Raw genomic sequence first — 18,561 nt, 5'->3', positions numbered from 1 at the left:
GACCATCAAAAATATAAAATTAGGGCTTCCGTGGTGATGCAGTGGTTGAGAGTCCGCCTGCCAATGCAGGGGACACGGGTTCGTGCCCCGGTCCGGGAAGATCCCACATGCCGCAGAGCGGCTGGGCCCGTGAGCCATGGCCGCTGAACCTGCATGTCCGGAGCCTGTGCTCCGCAACGGGAGAGGCCACAGCAGTGAGAGGCCCGCGTACCGCAAAAATAAAAAAATAAAATTAGGTTCAACCTCAATGCCCAAAAGACCTTCATTAGGACCATGTTCCACCAGGACACTGCAGCATCATGCTGCTGAGCTTGAGGCTGCAGTGGTAAAGGGCTGTCTCGGGCTAGTGGGGGTGGGGTAGCAGAAGTAAGGGTTGGGGAGTGGGGGTGGGGGGAAGCAGGAGTGGTGGACAAGGAGAAGAGCTAGGGGCTCTGGGAGTAGGCGAGTAGGGATGATGGAGGGGGGTGGTGGAGGTTATGACTAGGATATGCAGCTGTATCAGTGGTTCACTGGGGACAGTGGTGAAGTTGGGGCTCCTCAGAAGGATGTGCATGTACACATGTCATGTAGGGTGCCTAGAGCTTTGAGTCTATGATGTAGAACATGGCACCGACCTACCAGCAATGAGGCTGGAATCTTTTCTAGGCACTGTGGTAGAATATGGAACATCTGAGATGGACTTCCTGTTCTGAACATAGCCAGGGAGAGAAGACTCAGAAAGCAGAGAATGATCCAAGATAGTATGGGGGTAAGTTCTGTGGTTTTTCAGAGAGAAAGGAGGGTTCAGAGAGCACTGGGGTAGTCAGGGGTGGCTCCCTGGAGGAGGAGGGATTTGCAGGAAGGGTAGGATTAGTTAGGCCGAAGCAGAAGTGCTCAGTTGGGAAGAGTGTGATGCTACATGGTAGGTTGGGTGAGGCCCGTCAGGAAAGGCTTTGGAAACCAAGCTGAGGGATTGGGTTTTTAGCTAATGCACACTTGTCTTAGATTCTTTCTTTATTTATTTTTTGTGGTACTCGGGCCTCTCACTGCTGCGGCCTCTCCCACTGCGGAGCACAGGCTCCGGACACGCAGGCCCAGCGGCCATGGCTCACGGGTCCAGCCGCTCCACGGCATGTGGGATCTTCCCGGACCGGGGCATGAACCCGTGTCCCCTGCATCGGCAGGCGGACTCCCAACCACTGCGCCACCAGGGAAGCCCTTGTCTTAGATTCTTAATCAGGATATTTGGGAAGATTAGGCAGGGAATGTGTGTGTTTCCCTCATAAAACTGGGAGCAAAAAAAGAGTCCATGGAGCAACTCTTTGAATGGCTTGGCAAGTTTTCCAGTGGATTATGGTCAGGAGGGAAGTTGGCAAATTAGACTGTCAGAGCTGGAAGGGACACAGACTTCTTGAAGGTGACCTGTAGGTGGGCTGGATGGAGTTCACCTCAGGGGAGTTTTGGCGAACAGTGATGGAACAGTCGGACAAGAGCTGATCCTGTCAGAAGCCATTTCTATGCCAGCTCTCCGTGAGGCTGTAGGTGAGTGGCAGCAAGGAATAGGGAACCCACTGCTTGAAACAGAGACACAAATCCTGGCTGGAGCCCATTTCTTCTGTCACCTACCAGCCCTACACCCCAAAGAATTCAGCCTCTTATTCATCTGATCTCGTATGGCCTCCCAGCTAGAATTGGCGTGGTCCCCCAAGGCCATCTTAGAGGGGCACTGACACTTCTCATGGGAGACAAGTCGACCCACGCCTGTGCCTTGGTGGAGCTAGAATGTCGAGGGGGCTGGAGGAGTGCAGCGTTGGTTATAACACAAGCAACTCAGATCTCTCCCCAGGCTCTGGGGTCACCAGGGACCCCTGGCTCTGCTGTCCACTCTGTCCACGTGTCAGGGAGATCACTGACCTCCAGCCTAGAAGACGCAGGTCACGTGTCCAAGCCTGAACCCTGCCATCCACTGGCTGTGGCTCCTTCCACGAGCACCTTACTCCTGCTAGCCTTCTTTCTCTCACTTGCAAAATGTGGACCCTCTTACCTTCACTGTCGACCTTGTGGAGTGGCAGGAAGAATCACAGGTAACAAGGCACGACAGTGCTTTTCAATATTTGACAGTACCCCATGGTAAGGAAGGAGTGTGTTCATATTGTATAGTATGGCCCAGTTTCTCTCTCTCTCTCTCTCTCTCTCTCTCTCTCTCTTTCTTTCTCTCTCTCACACTCCCACCCCGCCCACACACCCAACATGATTGAAACAAAGATTTCACAAAATATTTACCTTTACTACATATGGATTACTCTAACCTGTTTTATTTTATTCTATTATTTTAATTTAAAAAATCCTGTTTTTAAAAATTCATGATCTACAAATGAAGTGGTGACCGCCAAATTTGAAAACAAACTGAGTCTCCAAAATATAGTTTGGAGACTCTGGGCATTCCCAGACCTCTCTGATCATCAGAACTACGCAGGAGAATCTTGTTTAAGACACCACCCACCTCCAAATCCATTGAATGGGAATATCTCTGGGAGGGAGGGGGACTGGGGCGGTGCTGAGAAAGTACATTTCTTTCTTTTTTTTTTTTTTTTGTGGTACGCGGGCCTCTCACTGTTGTGGCCTCTCCCGTTGCGAAGCACAGGCTCTGGACACGCAGGCTCAGCGGCCATGGCTCACGGGTCCAGCCACTCCGCGGCATGTGGGATCTTCCCGGACCGGGGCACGAACCCGTGTCCCCTGCATCGGCAGGCGGACTCTCAACCACTGCGCCACCAGGGAAGCCCGAGAAACTACATTTCTTAACAATCACTCCAGGTGTTTCTGGCCATCAGGAAAGTCTGGGAACCATTGGAATAACATATGGCAAAGTCTGAGGAGATGGTCCTGTTCTCTAAAATGCACTTGTTGTTGTTACTGGGCTTTGTGGCCACCAGTGCAGAGCGGCCCCCCCACCCGACCCAACCTGCCCCCTCTCAGCTCCTGTTGTTCCCTTCTCCATGCCACCCCCACGCCCTCACTGCCCTCTCCTCTAGCCTTCCTCTCTCCCACATCAATGTCACTAGCTCAAGGCTGCCCTTTCTAAACTTCCCAACACTTAATGAGGTCTGCCTTCTCTGAGCTCTCCTGTATATACTGTCTTGTATTATTCTGAGACATTTCTTATCTGTTAGTCTTACCTCCCTCAACTACATTGTAGGCTCCATGAAGGAAGAGCAGCTTAAGTGTTCCTCTGCACCTGCCTTCGAGGGAGTGTTTCCAGAAGTCTCTACAGTCAGATGGAGCCTGGTACTGTCACTTGCTGTGAACTTAGGAGAAGTTTAACTGTGTAAAGAACTCCAGTGACATGTTTAAAGCTGATACTCAGGAGGCTGTGGTTGGCTGATACTAGAATAAGGTCACTCAAGTAAACACTTCTCCACCTGTCTACCCCAAGAACCCAAGACCCTCAGAGAGAGGAACTCACCTGTCCTGGCTCAAGACAAGGGCAGTTAAAGTTGACACCACTGTCCCCAGACCCCCAGCAATTGTCCACCAGGGATTCTGGATCAGGAGCCCTATGAAGATGATGAGCCCGCTGAGAGGGTTGTTGACAAACATCACCTGAGCGGCCCCCCTCAGAACCCAGTCTGTGAACTGGATGGCCAGGGGCTTATCTGAAAGAGATAGGCAGAGTCATCAGCAGGGTTCAGCCTGTGCTTCCCTGCTGGACCACTGATTGGCGAGGCAACCAAGGTAGACAGGGATGCACTAGCCAGGACATTTTCCCTCATTCAGTCTGGCGCCCAGCCTGAATCTCTGCGTGGCCTGACAATCAGTCCACAGTGGTGTCAGTTTTGCCATACAGACTGAGGCGCCATGCTGAGACCAATTTAATGTTATTCCAGCCATCGGCTTGGTTGGTAAGGAAGCCCCAGGAACATTCCAAGGGAAATTTATTGGTCCAAAGGAAGAGGTGGGGAGGGAAGGAAACTCTTTTTGTGTAGAGCTGTATGACTCAGTTGAGGGCTGGTATCTGAGCAGCAAAGAATATAGTCTGGAGAAAAAAAGGCTGGGAAAGAAATGATTTTAGCCCAGCTGTGAAATCAGTATTGAGTTATGTATTGGCATTGAGTATTGACATGCATTCTGTTTCATTCTCTGGTTTGGTTTCCAGGACAACATATACAAGTGGGGGGCAGGTGGGGGAGGGTATGTTAGGGATATTTGTTGCAACATTTAGTTTAGGGAAACTAGGAGAAGAATGATGTTAAAAGGGAAGAATCTGGAACATTGGGGAGGGTGAGGCCAATATTTTCTTGGCACATAAAAAATGGCTGTGGAATAAGTGAAGGAATGGCCATTCAGTTTGTTTGAAAATGGTTCCTACATTGCTAATGTGGTTGTCCTATATCTATTCCATGTAGGAGTGAAGAATTTGCAAAGAACTAAAATCGGTGGAATGCACTGAATTCTGAAACCATGGGAATTCAGGTAGTAGGATACATTACGGCCACCCAGAGCCAGCCCTGAGCTGGAGCACCTCAAATGTGGGGGCCCTGCCATGGGTGAGTGTGGGAGCAACTTCCTCAGTCCAAGCCAGATGGAGGGCTGGCTCTCTGGCCTGGTCTGGCTGCTTCTGCCCTGGGCATTGGCCTACCTTTCAGCCAGCTCCTGCATTCCTTCATCTCGCCTGTGAGGTAGCCCACAGCTTGAAAGAGGCTGATGCCCCCTTGGCCCGAAGAGCCCTGAGGGGCTACCCCACTTTCTCTTCTTCTACCCTTTTCATTGGGTTTTTCAATCTTCACAATGTGGCTTTCTTCACTGGATGACCGAAGATCCTTTAAGGAGAAGCCATGACAAAACATCAAATAATATAGCTTTTTGAGAGCAGGGGCATTTGGGGGTAGGGAAGATTGTCATTTTTTGATAAAGATAGAGGATCATGAGACAGATAAATGTCCGTTGTGCAATGCTGTCTAGAGTGCCCCACGCAGGCCTGCTCTTCCCAGGACTTCTACACATTCCTCATAGCAGGGTTCTTAACTTTTTGTGCCATGGATCCCTCTTGGCAGTTTGGTAGGCCTGTGGACTTCCTTCCAGAATGTTTGTAAATGAATAAAATAAATAAGATTGCAATGAAAACCAATTATATTGAAATGCAGTTATCACAGTATTTTAAAAAAACCTGCTATGCACATAGGGGCAGCAGATCCAATACCAATTATAATTTTAAAGTATTGATGAGTGACTATGTGGGATAACAACTCAGGACAGCTCTATAGGGCCATTCTAGCTCCAGAACTCACCGTAGGCTCACCTGAGGCCTTTATTGTGACTGCATCACAGCCCAACTTCTGCCTAATTCTGCTGCCTTTACTTCTCTACAAGTATTGACCCCAAGGACACACCCCAGTAAACTTCTTACATCCAACTCTCCATCTCAAGGTCAGCTTTCTGGGGGAACCCAATCATGTGACAATGACAAAAATCTCAGGTACTACTAATACGGCTGTTGTTCTTTGCTTATATTTATAATTGAAGTAAATGCTAAAGTTCATTGGAGGTTAGTGAAAATAAAGATAAATCATTTTTTCCATCCAAGTTCATATCCCCGTCAATCTTGTCTATGGACGCTTGGGTCAGGACTCCTTGCTCTAAAACTGTGCTTTCCGATATAGCATCCATATGGCTCTTGGCACTTAAAATGTGGCTAATCTGAACTGAGGTGTACTCGAAGTAGGTTTTGAAGGTTTAGTACGAAAAAAGAATGTGTAAAAGATCTCAGTGATACTTTATATTGATTAAATATTAAAATAATAATATACGTATTCATATATATTAGGCTAAATAAAATATATTATTAAAATTAATTTCACCTGATTAATACAGATAGCCAAAAGGCACATAAAAGATGTGCAACATCACTAATTATAAGAGAAATGCAAATGAAAACTACAATGAGGTATCACCTCACACCAGTCAGAATGGCCATCATCAAAAAATCTACAAATAATAAATGCTGGAGAGGGTGTGGAGAAAAGGGAACCCTCTTGCACTGTTGGTGGGAATGTAAATTGGTTCAGCCACTATGGAGAATAGTATGGAGGTTCCTGAAAAAACTAAAAACAGCTACCATATGATCCTTCAATCCCAATCCTAGGCATATATATGGGGAAAAGCATAATTCAAAATGATACATGCACCCCAATGTTCATTGCAGCACTATTTACAATAGCCAAGACATGGAAGCAACCTAAGTGTCCATCAACAGATGAATAGACAAAGAAGATGTGGTATATTTATACAATGGAATATTACTCAGCCATAAGAAAGAATGAAATAATGTCATTTGCAGCAACATGGATGGACCTTGAGATTATCATACTAGATGAGGAAGTCAGTCAGAGAAAGACAAATATATGATGTTGCTCATATGTGGAATCTAAAGAAAAAATAATGCAAAGGAACTTATATATAAAACAGAAATAGACTCACAGAATTAGAAAATAGACTTATGGTTACCAAGGGGGAAGTGGGGGGAGGGATGGTTAGTTTGGATTAACATATATACATTACTATATATAAAATAGATAACCAACAAGGACCTACTATATAGCACAGAGAACTATACTCAATATTCTGTAATAACCTATAAGGGAAAAGAATCTGAAAAAGAACATATATATATATATATATATATATATATATATATATATATATATATACATATATATATATATATATATAAAACTGAACAATAATATATATATATAGTTATATATATAACAGAATCACTGTGCTGTATATCTGAAACTAACACAACATTGTAAATCAACCATACTTCAATAAAAAATAAAATAAATTAATTTCACCTCTTACTTTTTCTTTTTACTTTTGAAAATGTAGTTAATATAAATTTAAACTTACATGTGTGGCTCATATTATATTACTATTGTATACTGATGGTCTACAGATTTCTCTAACCTCATCACTGCATCAAAACTTAAATGTCTTGAAGATGTCAGTAGAAATGGTGAAGTGAGGACCTCCTCAAATTCTCTCCTCCATTAAGGCAATGAGGACACTGGAAAAAAATGTGCCGGAGGTGGTGGATAACAGTTGAGGAAAACAAGAAGCTAATCAAAAAGTTAAAAGGAAAAACTGGGGAATGAGATATCCAAAGGGGGCTTTAAAAGGCTTGGGTATATTGCTGTGAATCTAGAACACCTCATGCATGTGTAGGGCTTGCACATGCCCAGGACAGTGTGTATGCTCAAGAAAGACCTGAGAATGCCCTAAGCTCTCACCTCTGGCTGAGTTTGAATCTCTATGGAAGCAGAAATTAAAGGCTAGGTGGAGTTGAAAACTGCCTAGGTGAGTGTTGAAGATGCCCCAACACACAGACAGCTCTCCTTGGCAAAGACTGAGAAGCTTACTGATCCCAGGCATTTAAGGAAATCTCTGTCCCATAATTAGTTAAACTTTAAGCTGACTGAGCAGAGATTTCAGTGGCTACAAATGACAAAAGAATAAAGACTTTCCAGAACTAGTCCAGAAAAGCCATTAAACAAACAAGCCAGCAACGACAAACCCTGGGGAGAGGGAAGAATCTGATTTTCAGAGTTGTCACATTATTTAAGACATCCAGTTTTTTTTTTTTTTTTTTTTTTTTTCAGTACGTGGGCCTCTCACTGTTGTGGCCTCTCCCGTTGCGGAGTGCAGACTCAGCGGCCATGGCTTACGGGCCCAGCTGCTCCGTGGCATGTGGGATCTTCCCGGACCGGGGCATGAACCCGTGTCCCCTGCATCAGCAGGCGGACTCTCAACCACTGCGCCACCAGGGAAGCCTGACATCCAGTTTTTTAACAAACAATTATGAGACATGCAAAGAAACAAGAAAGTATGAGACAAGGGAAATAAAGCAATCAATAGGAACTGTCCCTGAGGAAGGCCAGACTTATTAAACAAAGATTTTAAATCACCTTAAAATATCATCAGGGAACAAAAGAAAACCATGTTTAAAAACTAAAGGAGATTATGAGAAATATGAGAACAATCTCACTAAATAGAGATTATCAATAAACACGAAATTATAAAAAAGAAACAAATAGAAATCCTGAAGTTGGAAGGTATAAAAATGGAAATGAAAAATTTGTTTAGAGGAGCTCAACAGCAGCTTGGAGCACTCAGAAGAAAGAATCAGAAAACCTAAAGGCAAGTCAATTGCGATTGTCCCATCTGAGGAACAGAAAGAAAACAGAAAGATGAAAAATGAACATAGCCTCAGAGACCTGTGGGACCCATCAAGTGTACCACCATATGCATAATGGGCATTCCAGAAGGGAAGGAGAGAGAAAGGGGCAGGAATATTTGACAACTTCCCAAATTTGATGAAAATCAGTAATAGACACATCCAAGTAGTTCAACAAACTTCCAGTAGGATAAACTCAAAGAGATCTTCACCTAGACATATCGTAAACTATTAAAAATCAAAGACAAGCATAATTTTGTATAGACTCTTGAAAGCAGCAAGAGTGAATCAAGTCATTACATACAAGAAATCCTCAATAGAATTAACACCCAATTTCAGAAGCCATGGAAGTCAGAAGGCAGTGGAATGACATATTGAAAGTGCTGAAAGAAAGACTGCCAATCAAGAATTCTATATTCAGTAAAACAGTTTTTTTAAAATGTAGGAGAAATTAACACATTCTGAGATAAATGAAACCTGAGAGAATTTATTGCTAGTAGACCTGCCTATGAGAAATATTAAAGTGAGTCCTTCAGGCTGATATGAAAGGACACTAAGAAGGAAACTAGTATCTCAAGAAGAAATAAAGAGCATTAGTAAAGGTAACTACATAGGTAAATATAATAGACAGTATAAATGTATCTTTGGTAATTCTTTTTTTCCCCTTCTGATGTAAAGACAACTTCATAAAACAATTGTAAGTCTGTATTGGTGGGCATACAATGTATAAAGATGTAATTTGTATGACAGTAACAGCACAAAGGAGGTGGGGATAGAGCTACATAGGAACACAGCTTTTGGATAATATTGTAATTAAGTTGGTTTTAATCCAAGCTAGATTGTTATAAACTAAGATGTTTAATTGTAATATCCAGGGCAACTACTCAGAAAATAACTAGAAACATATAGAAAACAATGACAGAAGAATTAAAATGATACACTGGAAAATATCTGTTTAAGACAATAGATGGCATAGTGAAATAATAGAGAAACAGAAAAAAGTCATAGAAAACAAATAACAAAACGGCAGGCATAAATCATACCTTATCAGTAATAAATTAAATATAAATGGATTCACACTTCAATTAAAAGAAATTGGCAGAACAGAATTTAAAAAGTTATACAACTATATCTTGTCTACAAGAGACACAATTTATATTCAAATATGTAAGTAGATTGTAAGGATGGAAAAAGGTATATTGTGCAAACCGTTACCAAAAAAAAAAAAAGCCGGAGTGACTATACTAAGATCAGCAAAATAGATCTTTTGCTAAGACAAAAATTGTTACTAGAGAGTAAGAAAGACAATTTTAATGATAAAAGGATCAATCTATGAAGAAGATATAAGAATTATAAACACTTACATGCTTAACAAAGCCCCAAAATACATGAAGCAGGAATTGGCAGAATTGAAGGGAGGAAAAAGTCAACTCAATAATAATAATTGGAGACTTCTATACTCCACTTGAAAAAATGGATAGAATAACTAGACAGAAGATCAAGGAAATAGAAGACTTGAACAACACTATAAACTAACTAGTCCTAATACATATCTATAGAACACTTCACCCAGCAATAGCAGAATATACCTCTTATAGTGCACATGGAACCTTCTCCAATATAGACCATGTTAGGCCATAAAATAAGTAAAACATTTTTACTGATAAAAATATCAGTAAAGGGATTGAAATCATTCACAATATATTCTCTGGTCACAATGGAGTGATATTAGAAATCAAACATAGAAGGATATTTGGAAAATATGTGGAAATTAAACAACACACTCCTAAATAATCCATGGATCAGAGAGGAAATCAGAAGAGAAATTGGAAAATATTTCATTCATTGAGATGAATGAAAACAAAATCACAACACACCAAAACTTATGGGATGCAGCTAAATCAGTGAGTAGAGTGAAATTTGTAATTATAAACACCTATGTTAAAAAAGAAGAACTATCTCAACAACCCAACTTTTCACTTTAAGAAACTAGAAAAATAACAGCGAATTAAACCCAAAGCAAGTAGAAGGAAAGAAAAGTTGGTTCTTTGGAAAGATCAAAATTGACAAACTTTTAACTAGTTTGACAAAGAAAAAAATGAGCAGATTGAAATAACTAGAATCAGAAATGAAAGAGGGTACATTACTACTAACCTTAAAGAAAAAGAAAGGATTACAAGGAAGTGGATTATAAAGAAATTAATAATTGTATGTTAACAAATTAGATAACCTAGATGAACTGTATAAAGTCTTAGAAAGCCACAAACTACGAAAACTGACTCAGGAAGAAATAGAAAATCTGAACTGACTCATAACAAAGTAAAGCAACTGAATTAGTTAAAAACCAAACCAAACCAAACCAAAATTTCCCACCGAACCCCAAGTCCTGGTGGCTTCACTTGTGAATTGCACCAAATGTTTAAAGAATTAATACCAATATCTTCTAAAGAGTAGAAGAGAAGGGAACACTTCTTTACACATTCTGTGAGGCTACTATTATCCTGATATCAAAACCAGACAAAGTAATCACAAGAAAGAAAACTATAGACCAATATGCTTTATGAATATAGATGCAAAAATCCTTAACAAAATACTAGCAAAACAAATCCAAGCAGGATATAAAAAAGATTATGACCCAAAGAGAATTCTAAGAATTTGAGGCTGTTTCGACCTATAAAAACTATCAACAGATTGTTTAATAGAATAAAGAAAAAAACTCACATGATTATCTTGATAAACACAGAAAAACCATTTGAAAAATTAAGCAACTTTTCCTGACAAAAAACAATCAACAGACTAGGAATAGAAAGGAAGTTCCTCAACCTAATAATGAAAACCCACAGCTAATATCAAACTTAATGGTGAAAGACTGGATGCTTTCCCTCTAAGATCAGCAACAAGAGAGATGTGTGCTCTTGTCACTACTATTCAACATTGTACTGGAAGTTCTAGCCAGAGGAATTAGGTAAGAAGAAAACAGACAAAAGGGACCCATGTTGGAAAGAAAGAATTTAAACTATCTCTATTTGAAGATGGAACATCCTTTTATACATAAAATCCTTAAGGAATCTACAAAAAAACTATTAGAGATAATGAATGTGTTCAGCAAGTTTGCAGGATAGACAATCAATATACAAAACAAATTTATTTCTATACATTGGCAATGAACAATAAAAAATAAGTTTAAGAAAACAATTCTATTTATGCAGCATGAAAAAGAATCAAATATTTTGGAATGAATTTAACAAAAGAGGTGCAAGACTGTACACTTAAAAACTACAAAATATCACTGAAAGAAATTAGAGACTCAATAAAAGGAAAGATAACCTATGTCTAAGGACTGGAAGACTTAATATTGTTAAGATGACAATATTCTCCAAATTGATCTATAGATTTAACACAATCCCTATCAAAATGCCAGTTGCCTTTTTATTTTTATTCAGAAATTGAAAGTTGCATCCTAAAATTCATATGGAAATTTAAGGATCTCAGAATAGGTACAACAATCTTGAAAAAGAAGAACAAAGTTGGAGAACTCATACTTTCCCATTTCAAAACTTACTGCAAAGCTACAGTGATCAAGGTGGTGTGGTATTGCCATAAGGATAAACATATAAATCAGTTCAATAGAAATGAGAATCCAGAAACAAACCCATACATTTATAGTCAATTGATTGTTGATAGGAATATCAAGACAATTCAGTGGAGGAGGGATAATCTTTTTAACAAATGATTCTGGGACAAGTGGATATCCACTTGGTAAAATATTAAAATTGGACCCCTACTTAATACCATATACAAAAGGGAACTCAAAATGGATAAAAGACTTACATGTAAGAGCTAAAACTATAAAACCCTTAGACTAAAACATTGGAGTAAATCTTTGTGACCTTGGATAAGGAAGTGGTTTCTTGCATATAACACCAAAAGCATAAGCAATCAAAGAAAAAATAGATAAATTGGACTTAATCAGAATTAAAAACTCTGCTTCTAAGGACACTATCAAGAAAGTGAAAAGACAACCTACAGAGTGGGAGAAATTATTTGCAAATTATATACCTGGACAGGGTCTAATATCCAGAATATAAAAAGAATGATTACAACTCCACAATAAAAAGACCAATAACCCAATTTTAAAAATGGGCAGGGGGCTTCCCTGGTGGCGCAGTGGTTGAGAGTCCGCCTGCCGATGCAGGAGACGTGAGTTCGTGCCCCGGTCTGGGAGGATCCCACATGCCGCGGAGCGGCTGGGCCCGTGAGCCATGGCCGCTGAGCCTGCGCATCCGGAGCCTGTGCTCCGCAACGGGAGAGGCCACAACAGTGAGAGGCCCACATACCACAAAAAATAAATAAATAAATAAATAAATAAATAAATAAATAAATAAAAATGGGCAAAAGGTTTGAAAAGACATTTTTCCAAAAAAGATATACAAGTGGCCAGTAAGCACATGAAAAGATGTTCGACATCATTTGCCATTAGGGAAATGCTAATCAAAATCACAATGAGATGCCATTTCACATTCACCTAGGCTGTAACAAAAAAGACAACAACACATTTTGGTGAGGAGGTGTAGTGGCACGATGTGCACATTGCTGGTGAGAATATACACTAATGCAGCCACTTTGGAAAAACAGTTTGGCAGTTTGTTAAAATGTTAAACATAGATTTACCATATGACCCAGAAATACCACTTCTAGGTATATACCCAAGAAAAATAGAAATGTGTCCACACAAAAACTTCTACACAGATGCTTATAGTAGGATTACTACTTATACAGCCTCAAAGCAGAAACAACCCAAATGTCCATCAGCTGATGGATAAATGAACTACAGTATATTCATACAATGAAATATTATTTGGCCATAAAAAGGAATGATCTACTGAAAGAACCCAAAAATATTATGCTAAATGAATGAAACCAACCACAAAAGGCCACATATTATATGATTCCATTTATATGAAATGTACAGAGTAGGCAAATCCATAGGGACAGAAAGTAGATTGGTGGTTGCCAGGGGTTGGGGGGAGGATGGAATGAGGACTGACTGCTCATGAGTGTGGATTTTCTTTCTGAGGTGATAAAAATATTCTGGCATTAGATAATGATGACGTTTGCAGAGCTTTGTAAATACGCTAAAAAACAGTGTAATGTATACTTTAAAGGCGTGAATTTTATGGTACCTGAATTACATCTCATTAAAAAACCTAAGCAGTCTTGGGTCCTCTTCCACTGAATCTGTAGCTAGCCAGGCTGCCTTGGTGCTTCTGGGTCCAAGGAGTGCTAAAGGCCTGTGTTTGAATGAGGGCTTCCTTTTGGAGATAGTAGAGTAATTCAAGGGAGCAGGTGTAAGGGGAAAGATTTTGGGGACTGGTTGGAAGACTGGTATGTGTGTGTGTGCATTCTCTACTTGTCCTTAAAATCATGTTGCACACAGGGCCACATTTTCCATCTAAGGCCAAGTAGGGCTGATTGGGGGTGTGAGCACGTTTGGGGGGCAGAATCTCCCCAGCGGTGACACTTCCATGGCATTAGGTCCCATGTGCTGGGAGAGCATCTCTCTACACTCTTCCTCCCACCATCCACCTGGGAAACACCCTGGGAGGGACATTCCTCACCTTTTCTTCAGGCATTTCCAGGAGGGGCAGGGCCGGGTGTGTATCCTGGGGGCTTGAGGGCCAGCTAGGGCTGTTAAGCTCTGACTCGTAGAGTTTGTGTCTGCTGGAAAGAGGCTCTGCCAGGAGAGGACTGCTGTGAATGTGAGTGTCAGACATCTCTTCCATGCGGCGGCCACTCATGGATCATGTGACTGGTGAAAGAAAAGGGAAAGAGCAGGTGAGTCAGGATGGGGCCTCAGGCACTTGACCAAGGCTGGATGGAGGCCCCAGGAGGACTGAGGTCTGTCCTGACACAAAGGACCTACTCCTCCAGTCTCTTGGGCTACCAGAGGGGCCTGAAGCCATTCCTCAACCCACGTGACCTGTACCTTTCAAAATCCTCCCATTCTTCCAAGCCCAGAAGAAAGTCCATTTCTGCTGTGCAGATTTCCCTGACCACCCAGTTAGACTAGATTTCTTTTTTTTTCCTGATCACTAAAATATTTTTTCTCTACCTTTCATATCGTCCATTGTACTCTCTTATTGTGGTAATTAGTTGTACATATATTTTCCCCCTTGATACATACATGTGGATCTGGGTCTTCCAACCAAATGGGGGTCTAAGAGAGATTTGTTTTCTTAGTTGCTGTGCAGCTTATATTGCTGACAGTTGGCCTGCAGTGCCCCCTCTCTCCCCTCTGCCCTCAGTGCCCTTTCCAACTCCTGCCCCCTTCCCTTCCCCAGGAGCAGTAAGCAGCTCTGCTATGATCTCTCGGAGGCTATGTGCACTGGTCCCTCTATGGGGGGCTCCTTTTCCTTTCACCACTGGGCCAGGGCTTATGCCAGGACTTGGTTTTAGAACAACCTCTGCCCAGCGTCCTTAGTTTCCAGTTTAGTCCAGCTGCCCCCTGGTAGTTCTGTACTTCTCCTCTTCCTGTCTCAGCCATTCTTGCTTGGCCTCTTCCAGCTCAATTACGTCTTCCTTGACTTTGACTTTATTGCTTCTTTGGGAGGTGGTTTTGGATCTGCCCACAGTCTCATCTCAGTATGAGCTAGAGTTTTCCTCATTGGTCCGTGCTGCCATGGGTTAACCTTCCATCTACATACCTGTAGCTCCCAAATCTAACATTTCCAGCCCAGTTTTGAGCACTAGATTCATAGATTTAATTCTTTACTTCATACTTGCATGTGGATGTTCCCGAAGCAGCTTAAACTTAATACACTGAGACAACTCATAATGTTCCCTCCCCAAGCCCTGTCCTCCTCCCTCAAAGGGGCCCAGCCCAGGAAAAGTCCCCTCCCCCTTCCAAGCTGCTCCTTCAGACAACTCAGGAGTCAAACTTCATGCTCCCTTCTCTTCTGCTCTCTGAATCCAGTAATTCTATCTCTAAGATACACCTTGAGGTACAGTATCACCACTTGGTTGTCATTACTTCTTGTCACTTCTCCAATAACTCTCAAATGATCACCTCTACCTCTTCTCAGATTTCTCCTCCAAGCCGTGCTCCACAGGCAGTCAGAGTCATCATATTAACACTCAAGACTACTCATGTCTGTTTCCTGATTAAATCCCTTCAGTGGCTACAGAGGGAAAGCCACATCTTTAACATGGTGCTCAAGGCTCTGCATCACCAAGTTCGTCTATGCTTTAGCCCGCCCTGTGCTTCTCCTGCCCCTCATCTCTGGGCTCCACACTGTCCTCCTTCTAGCACTTTCTACCTCAGGGTCTCTGTAAATGCTGGTCTATCTGCCTGGAAGGCTTCTCCCTCACTCTTTACTAGGGTGACTCCTACTTTTCCCTTTGTGTCAATTATCACCTATCAGTGATGCCTTCCCGGATGGTCGCCTGTCACATGTTCTCATGGGACCCAGTATTTTTCCTTATACTGATGTATCCCAGCTCCTAGCACAGAGCCTGGCACATAGTAGGTATTCAATAAATAAGTAGCTAAGTGAAGGAGAAGGAGGGAAGGAAGAAAAGGGGGAAGGAAGGGTGGAAGGCTACAGGTAACTGCGAGAGTGGGGGAACTTTACAAATCACCGTGGGTCTCAGGTGTTGAATGGTTTAAGAAGGTGTGGGGCTGCCCACCAGCTCTGCACTTTGAGGCAAAACTCTGCTGTGTCTAGCACTTGTTCTCATTCCCAGGAAGCGCTCATTTGAACCATGGGTGATTTTTAGCATGGGTCAGCAAACATCATTCAGACCCCACCAACTCCCCTTTGTCGTTCTGCCATGGCTCTGAAAGAGGGCCTTTCCTCTATTTTGACTTTGCAGGTGGCGTTTCAGTGAGTTTCAGACTGCCCTGGAGGGGGCACCCTGGAAAGGTTTAGGAGAGGGAAAGCCCGCAAGCCTGAGAATCGGTCCCTTCCCAATGCACTCTCTCCCTCTGGTGGCCACGAGGTGATACAGCATCCCAGCCTGTTGGTATGATTCCTTCCAAGTCACCTAATTGAAAACGTGAGGGGCAGTGAGATATCTAGACACACGATCTGCATGACACTATATATCTGAATGAACTAGAAATGTTCTGGAAAAATTGTGTATTAAATTCAGTGGCTGTGAATTACATTAAAAATCCAGTTGAAAAATAAGTTTTTTCCCCAAACATATTTCATTGAATCTAAGATGTTATCAACTGTAAGATATATCATTGTTTTGTCTATAACCAAGAAAGAAGAAAATGCTGCCAATTAAAATTGCAGGTTGCACCCTGATTTAAGAAATGTTAAAATGAGAAAGAGGTATATTATATAATCAAGGAAATATGATAAAAAATCATAGTGATGGGGCTCAGGAATACAGGAGTAGGAATTGCTTTCTAACTGCGGGACTTCAAACATTTATATATTTTTTTGATGAAAAATGTGTGCATATATTAGGAGCCCTTTAAGAACAGGGCCTGTTACCTTGTTGATTTCTGTATTTGCATTGCTCAGCAGAAAGCCTGACACATAATAAACCCTCAATATATGTTTAATGATTATGGAAAAATGAATGATTGCACAATGGAAGTACTCTCCAGAGTGTCTCCAGAAAGCCTCCATCTTCTCTTCCTGAGTCCCTCCTGTATGCAGATAATATTCCCAATTACCGATGGAGAAATCAAGGCCCAGGAAAGCAAAACAAGAGTTGTTTCTCACGTGGATTAACTCTGTGCACTTTCTGAAGCAAACTTGCTGCCTTGTGGTGGCTACAGGGAGCAGAGACCCAGGGAAGCCACCAGCTTGCTGCAGAGTCAAGATTAGACCCAGTTTCCCACCCTGGGCTCCTTCTATTACTCCAACTGCCTTGCAGGGCACAGCTGGGGGAGGCGGGGGAGGCAGGCAGCCCTCCAGCCCAGGGCCAGGCCCTCAGCCCAGTGTCCTATTTCATAAGCCCACATAACCTCGGCAGGAACAACGTGATTGCATCTCCTCTGGGGAACACAGCGTTCCTTTGCCATGGGAATGTTTATCCTGTTCAAATGGGGGAATTTTGGCTTTGGGGTAGGGGCGAGACATGAAGCAAAAATGGCCTTGTAAAGAGAAGGTCACTGTTTGGAAAGAGAAAGGCTGTGGAAGCTGAGATGCCCAGCTTCACTCTTTTCTCTGCCAGGAGGTGCTGCATGGGCCTCTGTCTCTTCCTCTTTCACGGGTTCTTAGGACAGTGAAACTGCTGACTTGGTTCTTGGCACACAGTAGGTGCTCAGTGATTTTTATTTTCCTCCCTCAGTGTGCTCCCAAATTGAAGGGAAAGACGGCTAAAGCAACCAGATGAAGTGCAAGCTGGCTGGTCTGAAACAGAACGCCTTTCAAAAGTTTCCATAAGGCGTTGGCCACTTGTTAAAACTGGACAGTGAAATCGCTGCCCGAGCCACGTCCCGTCAGAAGGCGGCAGCCCTCAGAGCCCATTCCCAGTTCAGTTCTGAGCCAGTCCATGAAACCTGCTTCCAAGAACACATAATTATCTGCTTGGCGTGAGAACGCTCTCCTTGGCCGCCCGCACCTCCTCTTCTCCCTCAGAAATGTGGACAGAAACGGTTGTTTGGATCAGCCTCCTGTCTCTCCAAAAAGCCAGGCCTCAACGTTCCGCAAGGGGGCTCCCCAGATAGACTGGGCCCTCCTTCCTCTTTGTAAGAAGCTCCCTGTTGAATACCTACTGTGTGCCCTTAGGCTACCCCAGGGGGCACAGAGCTGCCGTGGTAGAGAGGCAGGGAGAGAGTCAGCAGACTGTCAGCGTGGAGGGAAAGTGGGGCAGGGTGGGGGGGATGCAGGGACGGCTGTCGAAGCACAGGGCAGTTCCCCAACCTCCCTGCCTCAGGGAGACCAGCCCAGGCTTTCCTGTTAGGGCTTGGCTGAGCAGGCAAGAGGCAGGCGAGCACTCCAGCCAAGGAAATGCCTGAAAAAATACACACCTGTCTTGTGCCAGGAAATCCCAGTTGTGGGCCTGCTGGAGCCGGAGTCAGCCAGCAACCAAGGCGAAGCTGGGTGTTAGAAGCCAGACTGTGAGTTCTCAGTCCATATACTTGGACCCCATTTCACCTCCCAACATCAGAAAGCGTGGCTTCCACTCTACTATACTAATTTTGAAATTCTTCTTCTAGCTCTTTTCTCTAAAAGACTGTTTCCAGTAGCAATGTAAAAACATGCCTCTGCCCAGTGGAGAGAAGCTGCACCCTCCCTGGCATATTCCTGCAATTATGAGAGGAAAGGGCCTGTGATGGAGGGGTTTCTGTTTTTTTTTCTTTTCCCGGTATGCGGGCCTCTCACTGT

The 18,561-nt window shown here is 42.8% G+C and overlaps 1 protein-coding gene across 1 annotated transcript in view; it reads right to left on the bottom strand.

Annotated features, from left to right (window-relative positions):
- SLC14A2 (solute carrier family 14 member 2) overlaps positions 1 to 18,274 on the bottom strand; it is a gene marked incomplete at its 3' end in the record, with an annotated part of 61,626 nt that extends 43,352 nt beyond the window's left edge. The window contains exons 1-4 of the mRNA XM_081252236.1: positions 18,204 to 18,274; positions 13,831 to 14,021; positions 4,619 to 4,799; positions 3,446 to 3,635 (exon numbers count right to left, since the gene is read on the bottom strand). Coding sequence (XP_081108362.1) covers positions 3,446 to 3,635; positions 4,619 to 4,799; positions 13,831 to 14,010 — 551 coding nt within the window. The 5' untranslated portion in view covers positions 14,011 to 14,021; positions 18,204 to 18,274. The remainder of the gene's footprint in view (positions 1 to 3,445; positions 3,636 to 4,618; positions 4,800 to 13,830; positions 14,022 to 18,203) is intronic.
- Between the last annotated feature and the right edge of the window lie 287 nt (positions 18,275 to 18,561).

Source organism: Mesoplodon bidens (assembly GCF_964165515.1).
Source record: "Mesoplodon bidens genome assembly, chromosome: 13".
Taxonomy (NCBI): domain Eukaryota; kingdom Metazoa; phylum Chordata; class Mammalia; order Artiodactyla; family Ziphiidae; genus Mesoplodon; species Mesoplodon bidens.
Note: the sequence above shows the minus strand (reverse complement) of the source record. Positions and strands in the feature narration are given on the sequence as shown.